The sequence below is a fragment of the Hemitrygon akajei genome, chromosome 12, assembly GCF_048418815.1.
Source record: "Hemitrygon akajei chromosome 12, sHemAka1.3, whole genome shotgun sequence".
NCBI classification, from domain to species: Eukaryota; Metazoa; Chordata; class Chondrichthyes; order Myliobatiformes; family Dasyatidae; genus Hemitrygon; species Hemitrygon akajei.
Window position 1 is genome coordinate 23,489,352 of NC_133135.1, and position 22,360 is coordinate 23,511,711.

The following is a 22,360-nucleotide window of genomic DNA, read 5'->3' on the forward strand; positions in this document are numbered from 1 at the left end:
ACACAATAAATTTTGCCTTTCAAGCACTGAAGGGGTCACGTAACGGTTATCAATCTATTTGAAGTTCATATTACTTCATCCATACAGGGCTGGAGTTTTTCAATTCAATTCACTCCATCCTATAATCAGATAGCAGCGAAGTTATCAATGCATTTTATATGAAAACCTATAAAGTCATCCTGCTGAATGTGAGGGAGATTTTAAAACCATTTCTTAATACAAAATGATAATTCATACTTACTTCCATAAGTAAATAAGTAATCTAATCTTTCCCACCAATCAAGTTTTTCCCTGAGACCACGCAGAAGTTTCTGAAAACAAACTACAGTACATGATGGAAGCCTGAAATATACTCAGTCAGCATCTGTGCAGAGAGAATGATGACAGCTTGATCAACCATCCTTCCCACCAAGTTCTTGAAACAATCACCAATCTCTTGCTCACCTGGAGCCACTTCCTTCCCATCACTGGTCAAACTTGCAGCTCCTTCACCTTTCTCTTCTGTAAATACAACTTTTGAGTATTTTCTCTCCTCCACAGCATCAGAAGTGTTTTCACCTGAAGATGGTCTCAAATTACAATGGGAAAGCAAGATGAGCTACACCAACCCACAGACACTGCTGATCAACATTCCTCACTGTGCTTCAACAAAGCACCCCTTTGTCCATCCCCATTGCAGATTTCTGGGTAATAAACATCTTGTATTGTATCCCCATTACTAACAACTCGAGAATACCAAAGCTCTTCCCAGCATTTCACCACATATGCTTTTCAGATTATTATCAAGTCAGCTCAGAGTTAACAGAGGTGCTTGTTATAGAAGTTGACATAAAGAAAGGATGACATGCTGGGGAAAGAGGAGACATACAGCAGGAAGCTAGATACAGATGTTGGAAGACGAGGAACAAGATCCCAGCAGCTCTGAAAGCCTGAAAGGAGAACATTTAAAAAACACAAGACATAGGAGCAAATTAGGCCATTCGGACCATCAAGTCTGTTCCGCAGTCCATGAACACTACCGTTGAACCCATGAACACCACCTCAGTACCTTTTTATTCCCATTTTTGCAACACTCATTTAACTATTTAATATACTCGGTGCAATTCACAGTTTTTAAAGAAACATTATTATATTTTGCAATCTACTGCTGTCGCAAAGGCCACAAATTTCATGACTTCTGCCAGTGACATTAAACCTGATTTGGCTTTATTATCCCTCTCAACATCATTCTCCTGTTTCTCCCCATAACCTTTCACACCCTGACTAATCAGGAACCTATCAACCTCCACTTTAAATATACCCAATGGCTTTAACTCCACAGCAGTCTGTCTCAATGAATTTCACATATTCATCACCCTCTGGCTAAAGAAATTCCTCTCACCTCTGTTCTAAGTAACATTATATAAGCTTATTTGAATGCAAATTCTTACAGACATACCTGATTCCTATACTTCCTTTGCCTCCCGGGTACAATGGAAAATTAATTGTTCAGGAAGTGTTGCTAGAGACAAGGAACTAGAAGTCTATATCTTTCTTATTCCCCTTCCACACAAATTTGTTTTTCTTAAATCACTAAACATGATACTCCAACTGGGTTACAGACCGAGCAACATCTGTTTAAAGCTCTATAAATACGTACAGTTCTTGAGCACACATAAATGAATTTTGAAATGTTTGAAAGACAAATGGGACTTTCTGGGATCTGCACTTTTAAAAACATATAGGGAATTTGCTTGCCATCTAATCAATTAACCAAAAAGCAGGAGGTAGAGATTCAGGAAGTTGAAGGGAAAAGATTTAAAAGTGTTTTGAAATTGTCAAATTTTGTTTGAACTTTCATTTTTTAAATGGCACTTGAATAAGTAAAGTTCAAAATGACCTTTAATTAAGGTCAGTGATATTTGAAACTATTGAGAGTTGTATAATGGAAGTGTCATGCAGCTCAGTAAAGAATTTGTAATTTACGCTTGCCAGATTTTTGGGTAATAAACGCTTGTACTCTCATCTCAATGACTAATGCCTCTGGAATACGAACGTGAATCTTTCCAAGACTATATTTTCCATATGTGACTTCTCACACAGTAGCTTCTTTTATCTTTGACAATAGCCAAAAGACAGAAATGGTACTGGTAACACATCAGATCAACAATGTTAATATTTAAATAGCGGAAATTAAGCAAAAAAGATTTTTTCACATGAGCTCACAATGGAAAAATTTAGTCAGCTTTACCCTGGGAGTTCTGGATTTGGGCCCATTTTATTCAGTCTATTTTCCCTTTCAGCCGTCTGAGACAGTGATTTTAAAAAAGCCGACTTTCCTTAACACAATTGTGAAGCAAATCAGAATAGTAAACCTCATATAGACCCGTGAACTCCAGCAGCTTTTAATTTTACATGATACTTATTAAGTTATTCATAAATGTCAGCTTTAGCCCACAAATCTGCAGAAACACATACCAGGTGGACAAAGGTTAGGTTCCACAAATCTGTCTGCTTCATTTGAACTATGATTCCTAGGGCATTTGAAACAGGGTATAAGACTATGTTAGCAAAGGTGGACAGTCCCTCAGAAAAGGGGCAAGTCTTTGAGGTTTCTCTGGCTCCACAGTAAACACATGCACAGCAAGTGATAATGGAAGGCCAGTATCTACTACTAAAATGCAGCCATGATGTGGAAATTTATAACACAAAGAAGCTATTCTACCCATTAAGTTCATTCTAGTTGGGGGGGGGGGGTTGAGACAGGTGCTATTTTCTAGATCTTCATCCTTGCCTTTTCAACAGAATGGTACCCGACAGCAAAACAGTGAGAACTTGTATCTCTATAGCTTGTATAGGATATAAACTCCAGGACACCTACACCAGTCTGGGCAAAAAAAATCCTCCCCATCCAACCATTTGTTTTTGTTGAGGGAAACAAACTCTCCCTATTCACTCTATCAATTTTATACAATGCAAATCTCCCCACAGCCTCCTCTATTCTAAAGAACACAGCCCTTGTCTAACCAATTTCTTTATAAACAAACCTTTCAATTTCTGGCAAACTACACAAATTTTTCCAGCCCAATCCAGGAACACAAGTCCAATGGTCAGAGTATGCTCTACCATCAGTTGTAATTCCAGTGCCTTGTAATTCCTGCCTCATACCGCAAGCCTTCAAGGAGTTCAGCGCTAATCTATCAAAATCTTAACAATAAAAAAAAACTTAAATGTGTGAAAGCCAAGTCTACATAAATCCACATGGTACTTTTCAAAATGTATTGTCTTCAGCTTATGAAAACATGCAGGAAACTAGGAAACAAATACATGCAATAACATTGTTTATAATCTCAGGAGGTTTTAAAATGGCTTATAGTTCATGTAATACGTCTGAAACATAGTCCCCATCTCAATTTAGGAAAGGTGCAGGATTCAGATTGAAAATATGGAAGTGGCCAAATAATGTGTGAGTATTTTTCCATGTGGAATTGATGACGGATAAATATGAAGAAAAATATTGAGGAAAAACTCAAGTCACTTCACATGATTTTAGTGTTTAAATGGAGGCTACAGATTGAAGTGGCAACTACTTTTGGATGCAAACCACACAATGCTTAGACTGTCAGTCTAGCTTTTCATATTCATAAATCTAGGAGTTGAATCTAAATCCAAAAATCTACAAGCTCATAAAGGAACCCCGCCAACAACAGTATTGACATGACAATCCTTCAATCATACTCCCAACATCAAGGTTGATCCACTTTCCTACCAGATTCCTATAGATCCCATCAGAATCTACCAATTACTCTCAACCTTAAATATATTCAGGATTGCTGCAAAATCACTTAAACTTACTATTTCATTCTGCAATCCTGTAACCAGAGCTAGACTTATTACTCCAGGATTCACCAGTCAAAGAAAGCTTCCAATTAGCATCTATCTTAGTAGGCCTCTCCAAAATTCACACTGTGATCAACTCTTCCTTCTAAACTTGACAAGATTTTACTCAAACCACTCTACAGGATCTATAGTGCAGCATCTATAGGATGAAGCACTGTCGACATTTCAGGCCAAAACCCTTCATCCTGACAAAGGGTCTCGGCCAGAAACGTCGACAGTGCTTCTTCCTATAGATGCTGCCTGGCCTGCTGCATTCCATCTGCATTTTGTGTGTGTTGCTTGAATTTCCAGGCATTTGCAGATTTCCTCGTGGATGCATGGCATTCCTCTGGATTTTTCAGTTTCATCCCACATCCCAAAGACAAATGGGTTGGGATCTTAATTTTTCTACTGTGATTTGCCTCTATTGCCCCTAGTGTGCAGATGGTAGAATCTGAGAAGGGAATTGAAATTAATGCGAACATGGGAAAAATTAAATGTGATTAGTGTAGGATTAAATTAAGTGTTGATAATTGGTGCAGATTCTGTGGACTTAAAAGGTTTATTTCCATAATGCACTGAATCAACCCAATCATTTTTTGTTATACCATATCCAGGGCTGCCTCTTAAAGTCCAACACTACATCCACTTTGTGAGAGGTGGAAACAAGTAAGGATGACCAACGCGGTTCTGGGGAAGTTGTACAAGCCAATCCCCTGTACAGTGGATGCAATGAATTGTAGAAGTGTTGATGAACTCCGACCATACCATCGACTTTAGAGGGCAATGGAGATGGGATGCCATCAAAGGCCTTTGGCCCATTGTGGAACCAAGAGCCCAAATAAATTATATCAAAGGCACACATATCCTTCTTGGGGTATGAGGAAGGGAACTGCATTCCACATGTGCTCTCAGAAAAGTCTTTCCTGTGCTCCATCCCCAAAGTCAGTATCAAAGTGTCAAAGAATTTTCTACCTTCCTACTTGCCTGCTACCATGTAGCAAGAATTTCAATTTTTGATAGATTCCCACTTTCTATGAAAATGAGTAACTTCAAGTCTCCCAAAATGATGCACCGTCTGCTCACTGGATGTTAATCTTTCACTTGAGCCACATATAGATCTTTATAGATTAAGAATTGAGGCAGCACAGTTCGCACAGTGCTTCACAGTATCAAGGATCCAGGTCCAATTCCCACCACTGTCTGTAAAGAGAATGCACAGGTTCTCCCCATGACTGTGTGGGTTACTTCCGCGTGTTCCAGTTTCCTCCCACAGTCCAAAGACCTACCAGTTGGTAGGTTAATTGACCGTTGTAAATTGTCCTGTAACTGGGCTAGGATTAAATCAGGGGATTGTCGGATGGTGTGGTACAAATAGCCAGAGGGTTCCTGATCAAAATGGCAGTCCTTTAGCAATGGCACCAAAAGGTGACCAAGTACAAAAGTGACCAATATAAATATCTTCAGAGAAAAAGCAATTAAGCTCAACTGCTACCCTATTACACGAAATTCTATAAAAGTAAATTGCCCTTTGACATAAAAAGCTGTGTTACACATTGCACTAAGCCAGACTGCTTCCATGCTGCAAGTTTACAAACAAAACAAATGCATTCACTACGATGAAATTTAATGCACATCCAACACCATCGAAATGACCACACGCCCTTTGAAATGTCACTGAATAAATTATCCAACTTTCAGTGTTGCTAACAGACAATACAGGTTTAAAAATCTAGCACAGAAAGACAATCTCCAGACAGTGTTACCTTTACAAGTTATGCAAAGGGCTGAAGTAAGTTTTTCCACTCTCAAAGAGCTCTCCAGACATGCCATTAGAATGCATTTGTGGAGGAAAAGTTGGCACACATCCAAGGCAAAGCCTGTTACCAGCTGTCCTGATTAGCAATGGACTAACACACAATTGTTTTTACTTGTGCCGAAGAAGCCATCAATTGTCACAACATTATCATCCATAGCTGCTGCTCATTTGAGGATCAAAAGTTTCAAAATAGTAAATTGGGCAAACTGTCTGTCAATAAGATAACTGAGGACAAAAGGAAACTCGATTCATCACCTCCAAATCCCATACAGGAAACGCAGATCTGAAGTGTGTAAGAACAATTCCTCAACTCAAAACTGCAAAAGCTTTGAGCCAGCAATCAAAGAATAATTAATACTCAATGGGAAGTTACAAGCATGTCACTGCATTTAAAACACCCAACAGAAGCAAGGGCAGCACAGTAGTGTAGTGGTTATCATAATGCTACACCAGCACTGGCTGATCAGGGTTGAATTGCCAGTGCTGTCTGTAAGGAGTCTGCATGTTCTCCCCATAACTGTATCGGTTTCCTCAGCACGATTTAGTTCACTTCTACGATCCAAAAACGAATGGATTCTGGTCCTTAAAATGACACTTTTCACTATGTTTCAATATTTCAATGTACCTACGACAAATAAAGCTATTTTTTTTTAAAAGGGTAATGGATGATGAGAGGCATTGCTCGTGTGGATAGTCAAGAGGCTTTTTCCCAGGGCTGAAATGGCTAGCACTAGAGGGCACAGTTTTAAGGTGCTTGGAATTAGGACATAAGAGATGTCAGGGGTAAGTTGCCGTTGTTATTATTGGTTTGGTTTTTTTTTTAAACGCAGAGAGTGGTGAGCGCGTGGAATGGGCTGTCAGCAAAGGTGGAGGAGGTGGATACGATAGGGTCTTTTAAGAGATTCCTGGACAGGTACATGGAGCTCAAAAAAAGAGGGTTATGGGTAACCCAAGGTAATTCCTAAGGTAAGGACATGTCCAGCACAGCTTTGTGGGCCGATGGTCTTGTATCATGCTGTAGGTTTTCTATGTTTCTACAGGAGGGTTAGACAGATCTTGGAGTAGGTTAAAGGGTCAGCACAACATTGTGGGGCCTGTGCAGTTCAATGTTTGAGACATGCGACTGCAACAGCAAAATCCTAACAATGGAACCAAATTATTTTAGACCAAAATATAAGAGTAGAATTAGGCCATTTGACCCATCTAGACTACTCCATGATTTCATCATGCTAGAATTTTGTCAATACATCTACAAAATAATACAACTTATAAAGGAAGTCCAGCACAGTTGATCTCAAAGACATAAGCTGAGTAACAAAGGTAAACAGAACTGAAAGAGGTAAAGATAGGGTGGGAAGTCCAAAGTTTTTTTGTCTCCACACCCTCCACCTGGGGGCTGGGTACCAAAAGCAGGAGGTCAGGAAAGAGAAGCTTTAAAGGGGATCTGAGGGAATTTTTTGATATATATGTAGGCTGATATCTGGAATACATTCAGAGGAGGTGATATATTTAGATATAATGATGTTTAAGTGGTACTTAGGCAGTAACTTGAGTAGTCAAGGCAAAGGAGGGCAAGGATCTAATATTGGCAAATAGAATTGGTGTAAACGGTCAAAAGAGTTGGCATGGGCACGATGGGCTGAAGGACATGTTTCTGTGCAATTATTTTGCTAAGTTAAATGTACACCAGCTGTGCAATTTCAATGCAAAGAGAACAAAACTGACAGGTGAGACTGAAGGATGAACTGTGCTCTTTAGTGTCGAATTCAATAAATACTAGTTCTAATCAATCAATGATAGTGTTGTAAATTTGCACTGTCATGGTACATAAAATTTAAAAAAATCATTCACTGCTCAGTTCATTCTCAAACTGATGTCAAAACCTCCACTTCAGAAACGTAACAGGCACTCCCAGATGACCTGACTTACAAAAAACTGACAATACATAAGTTCTCCCATATATTTTAAAAGAATTTAAATGTAGTAATAGTAGCGACAGAGCCAGAGTAATACAGCAATGGAAACAGAACCTTCGGTCCAGATCAGCAGGCTGCTCAAGGAGCACATCCAAGTTAACACCATCTCAATAAAATAGGGATTTCCAATCTTTTCTATGCCATGGACCAATACCATTAAGGGATCATGGACCCTAAATTGCAAAGCTTTGCTCAAAAATTTTCCTCTCCAAGATATTTTTTTTAAAATATTGTTATTGTACCTGCCTCGACTATGTTCTCTGGTAGATCATTCCATATACATCCCACCCTCAGCATGAAGAAGTTGACCCTTGGGTCCCTTTTAAATCTTTCTCCCCTCACCTTAAACCTATACCTTCAAGTTTTTTGATATGATGGTACACAAAGCCAAATTTTGTTCTCACCTTTCCTGCAATTGTTTGAGGGTCGTGCTTTTACTGCATTACCTCAAATAAAATCAAAATACAGGGTAAAAAATAACCTGGTGTGCAAATTAAAAACTTCAAGATGTTTGGCCTGTAGAAAGTGACCGAGGAAAGCACAGATTAAGAGAGCAGATCTAAAATTTGGTCAAAATGACACACTCAGAACAGGTTTCTTTAAAAGTGTGAGAGCATTTTGGAAAAAAAAAATGAGGCCTCGAAAGAGCAAATTTTCAATAATTGTGCAAATTTATTGAATAGTCAAATATGTTTAAAGCACTCCACAACCGTCAACAATACAAGTTACTCAACATGCCATTTTATATTGTTCTTTATGACCTTGTCCAAGCTATTGTGTTCTTGATCTGATTCTGGCATCCTACTCAAAACAACTGGTAATGGAAAAGTTCAGGAACCCCCACAGACGCAAAGGAACTGTTGGAAAAGGAAAATAAGTGGAAGAGCCAAATTCAAATTTATACATGTCAAAATTCTAAGCCAGGATTAAATGTGACTATTTGGAAACCAGTAATATGAAGCCAAATCCTAATTTTGCAGCTAGTCCTAAATATGTAATATCAAGTAGAGAAAGACAAATTTGAGTATAATCCTTTATGGTAACTTCTGTCATGGCTTTAGTTTATGAAGTCAGACATGGACTTTAAAGAAAATGCAAATACAAGCATTCAAACCAATGCCAACATAGCCTTGCATTTATGAAACATCTTACACAGCCTCAGGTGCTTGAAAACCAACTGTCAGCCAAAGTACATTCTGGAATGTGGTCAGTAATATGATGCAAGAAACCCCACAGCTAAATTACAATGAGAGAGAGCAAGCAATGCATTTGGTGACACTGATGAACGGATCGATATTGGCCAGGGCACTAAGGATGCCAACCTAGTACTCTGTGAAATAACACTACATCACAAGTGTGGTTTAGGAGAAATAAAATCTTCTCCAAAAGGATTACCCTGAAGGCTTGTGAACTTATAAAATAACATTGACACAAATACAAGCTTGTAAACCCTCCTGATCCAAACGAGTGGCTGGATGTTGATGCCCCTCATTCCATCTTTTAAAGAGGAAAATCTCATTTTCCTTCAGATTCTCCTCCATCCCACAGCAGCACAAGGATCTTGAAGAAAGATTTCCAGACATTCACTTCAGTCTTCACCACAATTAGTTGGCCCAAAAGTTGTGGCCGATCCATGACTTGGCAGAGTCAGCACATTCAACACAGAGAGAATACCACTGGCATGTGCAGTGTCTGGAAGTTGGTCTCACCTGGCAACAGTGTCAGACTGTCACAAAAGGCAGATAAAGAACTGAACGGATAAATCTTCTGGGAATTTCGCAGATGCCTGCTCGGAAAATTCAGTTGGGTCGTGATTGTACACGCACACACTGGCTGCTCTTTTACAGACAGGAATGGAATCAGGCCAGTGCAGTCCCACAGAGAAGAAACAAATCACATGAAGGAAAATGACCACTAACCATAATTATGGCTGGGATCACAGGAAGAATTCCAACTGTTAATGTTGGTAAAAGGCAGCCACACATTCTCAGGAAACTATAAAATTATACCAGAATCTTGGGAAAGTGGCTGAGGAAAAATATAAAATGCACCCAGTAAGTGCCTTCATCATGGTAATTTCTCTTCTATGGAAACATCCCAAATGGCATCTGACTGTACCCTCATGAGAGCATGTCCCAACAGGATGTGCAGCACCACCAGTTTTTTGGAAGACTTCACAAAGGGACACAAACATAGAGGTCATATGGAGTAAAAATGGCAACATACCAACAGAAGGTTCTTGGTGCAGCATTATTGTTCACTCTGTTCTCCATTAGCAGAGTAGATCATGCTCATGCTTAAGGAATGGACACCGATCGGCTTGCATACTCCAAATTTTGACCTTATAACATGAGCACAATTAGAATGAGTGTCACTCTCTCATTTCCCCCCTCCCTCCCCTTGATTATGAAGGGGGCTTTGCAAATCAAAATTCATGAAAGCATTCCATCTAGACTTAGAAGAAAGAAAATCAGTAAGCAGTCTGTTCTCTATTGCAAAATTTACCTTTGATGCCAACAGACATTGGGTCAAATCCTGCAACTTCAACAAATGGTTCATTCTGTTCTTTCAATTCTCTTTAATATATCAACTGCATAGGAGGCCACAAATTTCTTTGAATAAAACCAGGCCGTCACCTCAAACAATCTAAAAAAACCTCAAAGCAGAAAGCTGATCCCCATCCCATGAATTCCAGCGATACTTACTTTGTTCAAATATAAAGCTCCAGCTCACAGCTCCTCTGGAATATTGAAACACTCCCCGCAGATCTACTCATTACATCTATTACGATTCTACTCTTAACAAGACAAAATTTAGATTTATTGTTTTACCTTGTGTTAGGGCATATTCTGGACTTGGGGTGCATAACAAATATTAGCTTCAGCAACGAACTTTAGCAACCAACCCTTTGACCTGAATGTGGACTGTAGATTAAACGTAAAATGCAGCTCTGAACAATTGATTCCTTGTGCTGTGAATACCAGTTAATTGAAAGACCAGACAATGTTGAATAAAAACGTACATTTTGGGGGATTGGAGCATGGGTGCAAAGGAGGTATGAACATTATATGCAATTCAAAAGAAAAATAGCATATAATGGAAATATGGAATCATCCTTTGATCTTTCGCATAGAAAATGTCATGCAATATTGTGACGAACAGGTCTCTTCCTTCAGAGTGTCTCATTTTGTTGAACAACAGACTACAGTATACCTACCAGCTGTGTCCCTCCAGTAACTCTGTTCACACTGCAACACTTTGTGCTACCTCAATGCACTATGTAATGATTTGATCTTTACAAGACAACCCTTTCACTGTATCTTGGTACGTGACAATAATAAACCAATACCAATCCTCACAATAGAATAGGGTGAAGGCTTGAGACACAAGAGACTGCAGATGCTGGAATCTGAAGCTAAAACAAATGGCTGGAGGAACTCAGCAGGTTGAGGCACTCCATGATGACAGAGCAGAGAGAAGATACAAGGAGGCGAGAAACTGGGCCAATAGGTGGGCTGAGGGATAATAGGCAGAAGAAGCAAGGTGGGGAGGGGGAAGGAGGTGATGTAGGGAGAGACAAGCAGGTGGGTGATAGGTGGAAGAAGACAAGAGCGGGGCAGATGAGGGGAGGGAGAGTGAAGGTAGAGACAGAAGCATAAAGAGTAGTAGCAAACTGATAAGTTAATAATGGGAACCATGTAAGGGACAGGTGAAGGGCAGAAGAAACCAGATGAGGGATGTGATACATTGGGTGAAGTGTGTGGGAAGTAGCGGATGGTACCTGGAAGTGGAGAGGATGGGAATATGGGAAAAGGAAAAACAGAAACAGGTGACCAGAAGTGGAATGAAAGGAGAAAGACTCAAGGATTACCTGAAACTGGAAAATTCAGTGGTCATACTACCAGGATGTAGACAACCCAGGCAGAAAACGAGATGTTCCAGCTTGCAATGGGCTTTATCCAAACAGCAGAGAAGGCTGAAGAGAGATAGATCAACGTGGGAATGGGAAGAGGGATTGAAATTGTCGGCAACTGGGAGCTCAGCATGGCCAGGAGCACAGATACTCTGCAAAGTGGTCACTTAGTCTGCACTGAACACATTAGGTGAGATTGGACAATTTTTGCTTCACTTACAAGGACTGTTTAGGGCCCTGGATAATGGTGAGGAGGAAGTGTCATTGCTGCAGGGGAAAGTGCCAAGAGGTCAGGAAGGGATCAGTGGACTAGAGACTCACAAAGAGCAGTCTCCGCAAAAGATGTAAATACGTGAAGGAATCTCATTACAGCTGGCAGAAGCGATGAAGGCTGATGGAATAGATGACAAGGCCAGTAGGGTAAAAGTTGCAGTGAGGAGAACTATCTGTTCTTTTTGGATGGAGGAAGTGTCAGCTGAAGTCAGCAGGAAATGCAAGCAGAGGTTCACCAACCACAGTAAAGCGAAGCCATGTTTGCTGAAAAAGGACATTTCAGATGTCTCATCTTCAGAGCAGATGGGGTGTAAATGGAGAAACAGGGAGAAAGGGATGGGAGCAGCTGTAGTCAGGGTAGTTATGGGATTTAAGGGGAGGGTTATAGTAAATGTCAGTGGATAGTTTGTCACTAGAAGGACAGAGATTCAGAAAAGGAAGACAAGCAGCAGAAACACATCCAATGAATTTGAGGACAAGCTGGATGTTAGTGGTGAAGGTGATAAGAGTTCCACACAGGTGCAGGAAGGAGTACAAATGCCAAAAGAAAGGAAAGTTGGGAAATGGTACAAGATTTGAAGCAGAGACTGTTTCACGGAGTCAATGAAAAGACAGGCTTCACTGGGGCCCATGGACACACCTTTGTAGGAACTGAGGAATAAAAAGAAGTTATTCAGAGCAAGAACAAGGTCAGCCATGCAAATAATACAGTGGGGTAGAGTGGGGAGAATTGGCTGGATCCACTGGATGCACAAATTTTGTGGGGAACTGTAGAGAAATATACAGTGGTGCAGTGGTGGAGTTTGATGTCAGCCATTGACCTAATTCTGCTCCTATTTCATGTTCTTAACTTCCACTCATTGACGTTTCTCTTGGCCAATGCTGATAACATAGCAATACTTTGCACAAATCGTTAACTTTATTGGTATCATTACTCATTTAAATGCATTTTTAAAAGACTTGAGCTTTTTCTTTAAACCCATCTCCTTGGCCTGGTTGGAGCATTTTCTCCTGACATGCCATTCTCTTTTAAATGGACGGCAAATTCAAGGGAGTACTGTTTCTCAGCAACATCTGGTATGCCACATGTTACTTCTCTAGTCTGCTGATGACAGAATCCATTGTAAGTTCCACGTTTCTCCCCCACTTCCTTCATAGGTCCATACAAACCCCTGTACATTGACAGAATTTTAACATTCCTATCGCCAATAAAATGCTGGAGGAAATCAGCAAGCCAGGCAGCATCTATGGAATAGAGTAAACAGCCAATACTTGGGGCCGACACCCTTCATCAGGGTCCTTCTTCATCAGATGCTGCCTGACCTGCTGAGTTCCTTCAGCATTGTGTGTGTGTTACTTGGATTTCCAGCATCTGCAGATTTTTTGTTTGTGATTCCTATCATTAAGTTGTGCTTAAAAAGTTTTATTCTGGATTTCAAAAGATCTCATTAGCAAACCAACATCAAAGCGTCAAAGTTTTGCTTAAAGATGCAGCAGGAAGACAACACGTGTTGTCCTATAGACAAATAACAGCCCTAGCATACAACTCATATCATTCACCTCTCCCAATAAAACAGACTGTTATTTTACAAAGAATTAATCAAAGCAGGCACCCCGAGACAGAACAAATTCCTTTAGCACCAATGGCATACTCGTACTCCATTGGGAGATTAACTGAAATGCCAGAAGAGGACATAGTTCCATCCAGGCTCAACAAGAAGCTCAGAGACCTTGGCCTTGACTCTGCCTCGTGCAGCTAGATCCTGGATTTCCTGTCAGATCACCAGCAGGTGGTAAGAGTGGGCTCCCTCACCTCCAACCCTCTGACTCTCAATACAGGAGCCCCTCAGGACTGAGTATTGAGTCCCCTCCTTTACTCCCTGTACACCCATGACTGAATCACCACCCACAGCTCCAATCTGCTAATTAAATTTACTGACGAGATTGGCCTTATCTCAAACATTAAATGAGGTGGCTTACAGGGAAGAAGCCATCTCTCTGACACAGTGGTGTCAAGAAAACCTCTCTGTTTCTCAATATTGAAAAAAAGAGCTAGTTGTGGATTACAGTAGGAATGGAGACGGGCTAACCCCTATAGACATCAATGGATCTGGGGTTGGGAGGGTAAACAGCTTCAAGTTCCTTGGCATCCACATCACCAAGGACCTCACGTGGTCTGTGCACACCAGCTGTGTGGTGAAAAAGGCTTAACAGCACCTCTTTCACCTCAGTCGGTTAAGGAAGTTTGGTATAGGTCCCCAAATCCTAAGAACTTTCTACAGGGGCACAATTGAGAGCATCCTGACTGGCTGCATCACTGCCTGGTATGGGAACTGTACCTCCCTTAATCACAGGACTCTGCAGAGAGTGGTGCGGACAGCCTAGAGCATCTGTAGTTGTGAACTTCCCATGATTCAGGACATTTACAAGGACAGGTGTATAAAAAGGGCCCGTAGGATCATTGGGGATGCAAGCCATCCCAACCACAATCTATTCCAGCTGCTACCACCCAGGAAGCAGTACCGCAGCATAAAAGCCAGGACCAACAGGCTCTGGGACAGCTTCTTCCACCAGGCCATCAGACTAATGAACTCACGCTGACTTGAGCGTACTTTATATTACATTGACTGTTCTATTTATTATAAATTACTATGATTGCACATTTAGATGGAGACGTAACTTAAAGATTTTTACTCCATGTAGGTGAAGGATGTAAGAAAAAAAGTCAATTCGATTCAATGTTGTAAGCCAATGGGTCAGAGTCAAAAGGTTCTGAATAAAAATCACATGTCCCACTTTTCCAGAAAAGGCTGTATGAAAACCAGCTAGTGAAAGAGAAAGCAACATCCAAGCAGTTTTTAAGCTCGTTGATAAAATAGTGCCACAACTGCTCTTCCAATAATCACTGCATCCCAGAATTCAGTCAATTTTTGCTTTGCTAGCTGCATTTCAGAGATTTGAAGCACACATCAAATGAAATGGTAAGGTGATTTGCAATCAGCATTGTAACAGAGGCTTTAATACATTGGTCAGACCACACTTGAACTATGGTTTTGGGTCTCTTATCTAAGAAAAGATGTGCTGGCATCAGAGAGGGTCCAGAGGATATTCGTGAGAATAAATCTGGGAATGAAAGGATTATGAGGAGCATTTGATAGCTCTGGCCCTTTACTCACTGAATGAGGAGAGATCTGTCATATATTAAAAGGCCTAAATAGAGTGTACATTTCCTTTAATAGGAGAGTTATGGACCAGAGGGTACTGCCTAAGAATGGAAGGACATCATTTTAGAACAAAGATGAGGGATTTCTTTAGCCAAAAGGAGATGAATCTGTGGAATTCATTGCCACAGTCAGCTGTAGAGGCCAAGTCACTGGTCATCTTTAAAGCAGAGGTCGGCAAGCTCTTAATAAGGATGTCAAAGGTTATAGGGAGAAGGCAGAAGAATGAGGTTGAGAGAGATAATAATCAGCCATGTTTATTATAGTGCCAAGTGGTCTAATTCTGCTCCAATGTTTTATGGTCTAACCATAAAACTTGGAAAACTGGGCAGTGTTTTTGGATGCTCTAGACTGACGTATAAAACACACTGTGTTCTACCATCTAAGTTCTACCATCATCCTCTGATCCATTATTTCATAGAGGTAGATGCCCAAATAATGGTACATCTAAATAGCAACAGTGATAATATGGTACCTTTCATAAAATTTTGCTCTCAGCATCTGCTTTTTGCTCTTCAGAGAAGTATTAAAATTGGATACCACATAATGTGCGTAGATATTAGGAATTAAATACTCTCAACTGACAATCAGAACTGAAGATGCTGGAAGCACACAAGGAAAACAGAAATTGCTGGAAACACTCAGTAGGTAAGGCAATATCTGAGCAGGGAGAAACTCTTCACCAGGTCAGTAACCTTCATCACACCTGGAAAATTGAGAACAGAATTTTAAGTTGCAGAGAGGAGAAAGGAATGAAGAAAATGGGGGGGGGGGGGGGGGTGGATTTCTGTGACGACTAATGTGATACATAGACATCCAGTCATATGATGACTTGTTTATTCATTACCATAGATGCTGCCTGACTTGCTGAGTTCCTCCAGCATTTTGCAGGCACTGCATCCAGTTAAAGGATAGAAAGGACAGCTAGATTTTCAAACCTATGAATGCAAGAGAGAGAGTACAGCAGTTGCTGAAAGACTGAACAGAAGTGGAAGCTTTCAGATCAAGCAGCATCAGTGGAGACAAAGCCATATGAAGGTGGATGATTTAGCCAGATCACAGAACAGGAAAGGCTGGTTTTCTAATATTGTTGCACATACAAAATTGGCTCCTAGTGTTGCATGCCCAGACAAATAAAGCGCTGTTCCTCCACTTCACATTTGGCTTCACCCGAAGTGTAGGAGGTCGAGGACAAGCGTTAGAGTGGAGTGGGACAGAGCATTAAAGTGACAAGCAATTGAATGGGAGTGCCCTTCAGAGTAATCACCCAACCTGCGCAGTTTCTCCTACAATATATTTTTTCAACAACTAGTGTTGTACACTATACAACCATCTTTGCCTAACAGTTATAAGTGCATGGCTAAAATGTCACCCATTCAGACTGTCTTTTCTAAAACCATGATTGGTTGAATACATCAGAATTAGGTAGCTTGCTTGGAGTTGCAGTTCATAACACCTGGCCGTTAGAAGGATACTTCATCACAAGAGATCCCTTAATGACAAATACAGAACACGCTTAAGAATTACAATTAACAATCAAACTGAATGGCACTGATAATGCTCTCCAAAAAGTCACTGGAATTCTATTTTCAAAACAAACACAGATTCTACAGGTGCTGGAAATCCAGAGCAAAACGCAAAATCTGGAAGAACTAAGCAAGTCAGACAGCATCAACCGAAAGGAATAACCAGTCAAGGTTTCAGACCAAGACTCTCAATCTTAAATGCTACTTGACTCACTGCGTTTCCCCAGGATTGTGTGCTTAGGACTGAAATATTAGATGTGGGTTTTCCTTTACACTGCATCCTCACTTCATAGTAGCCAGCACAACATTTTACAGTACGAGGGGGAACCTCTTTGAAACCTAGCACATACTAAAAGGCCTAGATCGAGTGGATGCTTCCTGTAGTGGGGAAGTTATGAGCCAGAGGGCATGGCCTCCAGATGGAAGGGCAGCCTTTAAGACAAAGATGAGGGGTTTCTTTAGCCAAAGGGTGATGAATCTGTAGAGCTCACTGCCACAGATGGCTGTGGAGGCCAAGTCATTTACCACGGCTGCCTGAAAGGAGTTTGCACATTCTCTCCAACAGCGGGGTTCATCCAACATTCCAAAGACATTCTGGTTGGTGGGTTAATTAGTCATTGCAAGTTGTCCCATGATTTGGCTAAGTTTGAATTGGGGCACCAGAGGTGGCACGACTTGTAGGGCTGGAAGGGCCTATTCTGTGCTGTATCATAATAAATAAATAAAAATAATAGCTGAAGTGCTTTCCAAAGTAGAGTCTGTCTTAATTAGTCAGAGTTGATGTACCCCCATAACCACCGTCTGCTTTTGTGCCACACCCTCTACCTCCTTCCCACACTCCAGATAATTATCGAAATACAGACCATTACAGACTGATGTCTCAATGTACCAAGAGATATGAATGGGTGAAAATTTCAAAGATTTTTTGAAAGACAAACTCTAAAATTGCAAATCAGCCATCTGAGATTTAATTAAAAGTCAAAGTCAAGTTTATTGGCATCTGCACCAGTACACGTATGCACAGGTACAATGAAAAATGTGCTAACAACAGCATCACAGGCACATTGAACCATAAAAATTGTACACTTTTTTTCCCCACAAGAACAGAACAAAACAAAAAAGCCCACTTTAGATACATCTTTTGGTGCTTCACTGCTAAAAGCAGCAAATACTCAACAGGAAACTGGAATTTTAAAAGATTTTCTTTCCTGAAGTTCATTGAGGTCTCTCAAGTATTCCTATCTTCAATAAGTTATGAAATGGCAGGTATCAGCAAAAGAATGCTGCTGTTATGAACAAGTGCACTGTTCAGTGTAATTTAATTCTAGTACACAGTAATTACTAGCTTGTTAATGAGATCAAACCCAACACTCCCACTACTTCCAGCCTATCTAGACATTACATTAAGATACCAAACACAAGAGATTCTGCAAATCCAAAGTAACACACACAAAATACTGGAGGACATCAGCAGATCTGGCAACGTCTATGGAGAGGAATAAAGAGCCAATGATTCGAGCTGAGACCCTTCATCAGGATAAAGGCTTTTGTGTGGGCATTAACATTTTCATTTCTAAATAAGCATAACGAATATTCATACATTTGAAATCGTGTGGATGCCACCAAAGAAAAACAAAAGTTTAATCAAGGTTTAGATCAGCATAGTCACAACAGAAACTTGGATCTTACTATTTTCTTTGGAGTAATAAATTTAATTTTGTCTCAATCTACATCCAAACCAGCTTTTATTAAAAGTGTAAGGACAAATAACTGTAGAATGTGTATTTAACAACTGACACGTCTACCTAGAAACAGGAGAGGATTCTACACCAGCTGCGTGAACTCAGCAGTAACCTTGACCACATACACTCAATGGCCACTTTATTCGGTACAGGAGGAACCTATAAAAGTACCTTTGTGGTCTTCTGCTGCTGTAGCCCATTTACAAGGTTCCACATATTGTTTGCTCAGAGATGCTCTTCTGCACACCACTGTTGTAACACATTGTTATTTGAGTTATTGTCAGCATGAACCTGCCTGGCCATTCTCCTCTGACCTTTCCCACTAACAAGGTGTTTTCACCCACAGAACTACCATTCACAGGATGTTTTTCTTTTGTTTTTTTGCACCATTCTCACTAAATTCTAAAGACCTTTGTGTGTGAAAACCCCAGATCAGCAGTTTCTGAGATACTCTGTCTAGCACCAACTATCCAGTCAAAATCACATTTCTTCCTCATTCTGATATTTGGTCTAAACAACTGAATTCTTTGACCATGTCTGCATGCTTTTATGCGTGGAGTTGCTGCCACATGATTTGCTGATTAGATAACTTGCATTAACGAGCAGGTGTGCAGGTATACCTCATAATGTGGCCACTGAGTGTAACTGAGAGCTTTGCAAAGTATCACAGCCTCAAATCTAATCCTTCAAAACATGCACTCTGTCCTGTCAAGGAATCTAACATTTTTTAAAATTACAAAAAAATAGAAGGAATACAAATCCTATGCAAAAACAGCTGAGTTGTAATTGTGGAACCCCAGGTGCCTCATTAGAAGCCAGACTATACAAATAACTTTGTACCAATTTCACAATCACTCTGAATCTTTGAACAAATTTGTTTTCTTTGGTATAGGACTGGAGTAGCAGTACAAAGTGGTAAACACTCTACCTAATTAAAAAAAATTCCAAAATATCTTAACTGGGTAATACACATCAATATCCCTGTCCAGATGAATGGTCTACAAATTCTTGTTAGATCCCTTTATGGATGTGCCATTCTCAGTACCCTTAACTGCCCAGGTTTCTCTCCTACCCTGCACATGGATTGGCCTATCCTTGCACAGCATTCCTTTACTACCACTGATTCTGATGAGTCACTTAGAAAGCAAAGTGCAGGATACAACCTCAAAGCAAAATATCGCATTCAACGTGAAAGTAAAATTATGCTTCTACGATTTCAGTTAAAACTGGTTTCAAATTCTTATAAAAGCAATAAAGTTAATGCAAGTCTTTTTTAAAAGGTATTATCAATAAGGCCACCATGCACTGAATATTAACACCTCAGCTCCATGACGACATTCATGTTTTTCTTGTTAACTCAAAGGAAGAAGCCACACAAAACAGACTCTTGCTATGAAGAGTTTAAGGTATCTTCCTTAAATTTGTTTCTTCACTGCAAGTCAAAAAAACAGAACAAGACACCCAAAGTAAAGTGGATTCAAAAGACTTGTAACTTTTTTAAAAATGTATACAATTTGTGGCAAATATGACTGTATGATATACATGTATAGGATCTGAAATACATCCTCTGCAAATGTTTGTTTGATGAACTTCAATAAAAAATAAATTACAGAAAAAGAATGGTTCTGCAATACAGTTATGAGAGAGTATGTGAAATGGAATTGGCTTGGTAGGGCAAACACAATCGCTAAAAAGTACATCTTGGGAAAATGCTCTATCTTCAAATCTTGTCTCTAATCAAATGAAACTAGGGTACTCTGTGATGCAAACTCATAGAACTAACGTGAAGAGCTGCTTCCTCAGATTCTGGCTTTCTTTTTGGCGAGTATTTCCTATCTTTGACTCCGCTAGGACATTAATACAACTGCTATAAAATTAGCATTACAAAATATACATGTGCTGCAATCAGCCAGATCGATTGTAAATGAAGATCAAATTTTTTTTTAAAAATCAAAGGTATTGCTAAAGGGCCAGACCAGAAATATTGACTGATTTTCTCATTAAACGCTGTCTGACCGGATTTTTCCCCGGTTGCTACTCCAGTTTTTAGAAATAGCCTCTGCATGAGGGACATGAAAAACGTGAAAATCTTTACACAATTCTTATAAAATTGGGAAGCAGCAGGGCGACCAATCAATAGCCGCTCTTGTCCTAAGTTAAACGAAGATGTCTTGCTGGGAAGTACGAACTGGTAAGAAGATATCCAGACTTGCAATTCAAAAGTAATATCTAGGCGTTAAAGAGTAAACATCTGGGATATTCCTTAATTGCTGGCTTGTTTTTCCATTCGTCTATTATAAACGTACTTAGAAGAATTATCTGAAGCAATGAAACTTGCAACTCCAACTACGCATGGCACAATAAAATCAACGTACATCTCCAGTCAGCTTACAGATATATCTAACCCAGACATAATTTTTAAATCAGTTATCTCAAATGCAAACTCCTGGCAAACAAACAGGATCGGCGCATTTTATCTATCTGCATTAACTTCTGGGTGGCGAATAAAAGCCACGGATTTGCATAACAAACTTTTAAAATGTTGACGTATGGTCTCGACCTATAAGTGCTTGCAGAATCGAACAAGGACAAATTCCACCAACAACTTTAAAAATCAAAACTCTTCATTCAAATTGCACTATTGGTCAACGGCGCAGAAGAGCTCTCTCTCAACCATCCCCTCCCCCCCTCCCCTCTCAATTCCTTCCTCTGGGATACTGCTGAATAAGGAAAAAAAATAGGGAAAATGCGCCGAACAATTCGGTCTCCCTTCCCCAAGGAATTCGCTCCGACATCAAAGCACCCAAGCCCCTTCAGACAATAGAGCTGGAAATGAGGCGACCCTGAAAAGTGCCTCCGCCCATGAACTCGTAGCGTTAACTCAGCATTTTAACATCAACACACAGGAATTATTCTTTTAAAAAAAACACACACACATACAGGAGAAAAAAAAGGCGCCGATACCATCGTTATCTTTCTCACGCATACCAGTTCGAACAATTCTTTCCACGTCACGCATGAAGCTCACTTCATGAAACCTTCACCCCCTAACCCCAAAACAAAAGAAATAAGGAAACTTAAATTCGCTGCCGATGTTTCTTCAGCAGGTTGAGTTTACCTTGTTTCGTACTTCGGCGGTCAGACCGTACGCGGGACCTCTGTTAAAGTGAGCCATTGTGCGCTAGCGAGCGAGTGAGTGAGTGTCGCGGGAGAAAGTGGCTGTGAACGGGGCGGCGTGAAGCCCAGGTGGCGGTTTTCGACGGGGAACGGCGGCGAAGCCGGACTTGCGAGATCCCCGAGCTGCAGCGTCTGCCCGCCGAGGCTGAGGACGAAACTCGGCTCACTCAGACCCGCCCGCGCGATTGGCCGAGCGGCCGGTCCAATCGGCTTCGCAGCCTTTGTTTCACCCGCTGGAAGCCTCAGCCTCCCCTTCCCACCGAGCCTCTGCGCGGGGAGGGGCGCTAGCCTGGGGTATTCTGAGGAAGGGCTGCTGGGCAGTGGGGGGACATGCACAGAGAGGACTGTGGCTGGTTGGCCAGCAACTTCCCTCACTCTCTCTCCCACCACCACCACCCCCCCATACTTTGACAGCCCCCATGGGAACGAAAGAAGCCAAGTCCCCCTCCAAGGCGCTCCGAGATGGTGACAGGAAGACCCAGCCCCCTCTGGAAACAGAATGGGAAATATTTTCTTTGTTTCCCCTTGAAAATCAGGATATTCCAGGAGGGAAAGAAAGTTCATTGTCAGAGGATCTTATTTCCGATACATCTTCGCATTGCTTTCGCGGCTTGCCAACACTTTAAAACAACCCTCCTCAGTTCCGTGCGTTTAAATGTCACTGTTTCTAATTTTCCCAAATTAAACAAAAATTTCCATTGAAGAATACGCTTAGGAATCTGAATCGGAAATTAATATGCTGAAAATAGATTTCTGAACTCTCTGAGTGTGGCGTGGAAGTTAGGGAGTATTACTGTGCAGAAGCAGACTGTTAACTATGAACCTCCAACTTTTCTCGCCACATTTCCGTCAATT

General features: G+C 40.7%; 1 protein-coding gene across 1 annotated transcript in view; it reads right to left on the bottom strand.

The window, feature by feature from the left end:
- Nucleotides 1-21,704, bottom strand: part of LOC140736797 (calponin-3-like) — a 67,046-nt gene extending 45,342 nt beyond the window's left edge. The window contains exon 1 of the mRNA XM_073062727.1: nucleotides 21,447-21,704. Coding sequence (XP_072918828.1) covers nucleotides 21,447-21,503 — 57 coding nt within the window. The 5' untranslated portion in view covers nucleotides 21,504-21,704. The remainder of the gene's footprint in view (nucleotides 1-21,446) is intronic.
- Between the last annotated feature and the right edge of the window lie 656 nt (nucleotides 21,705-22,360).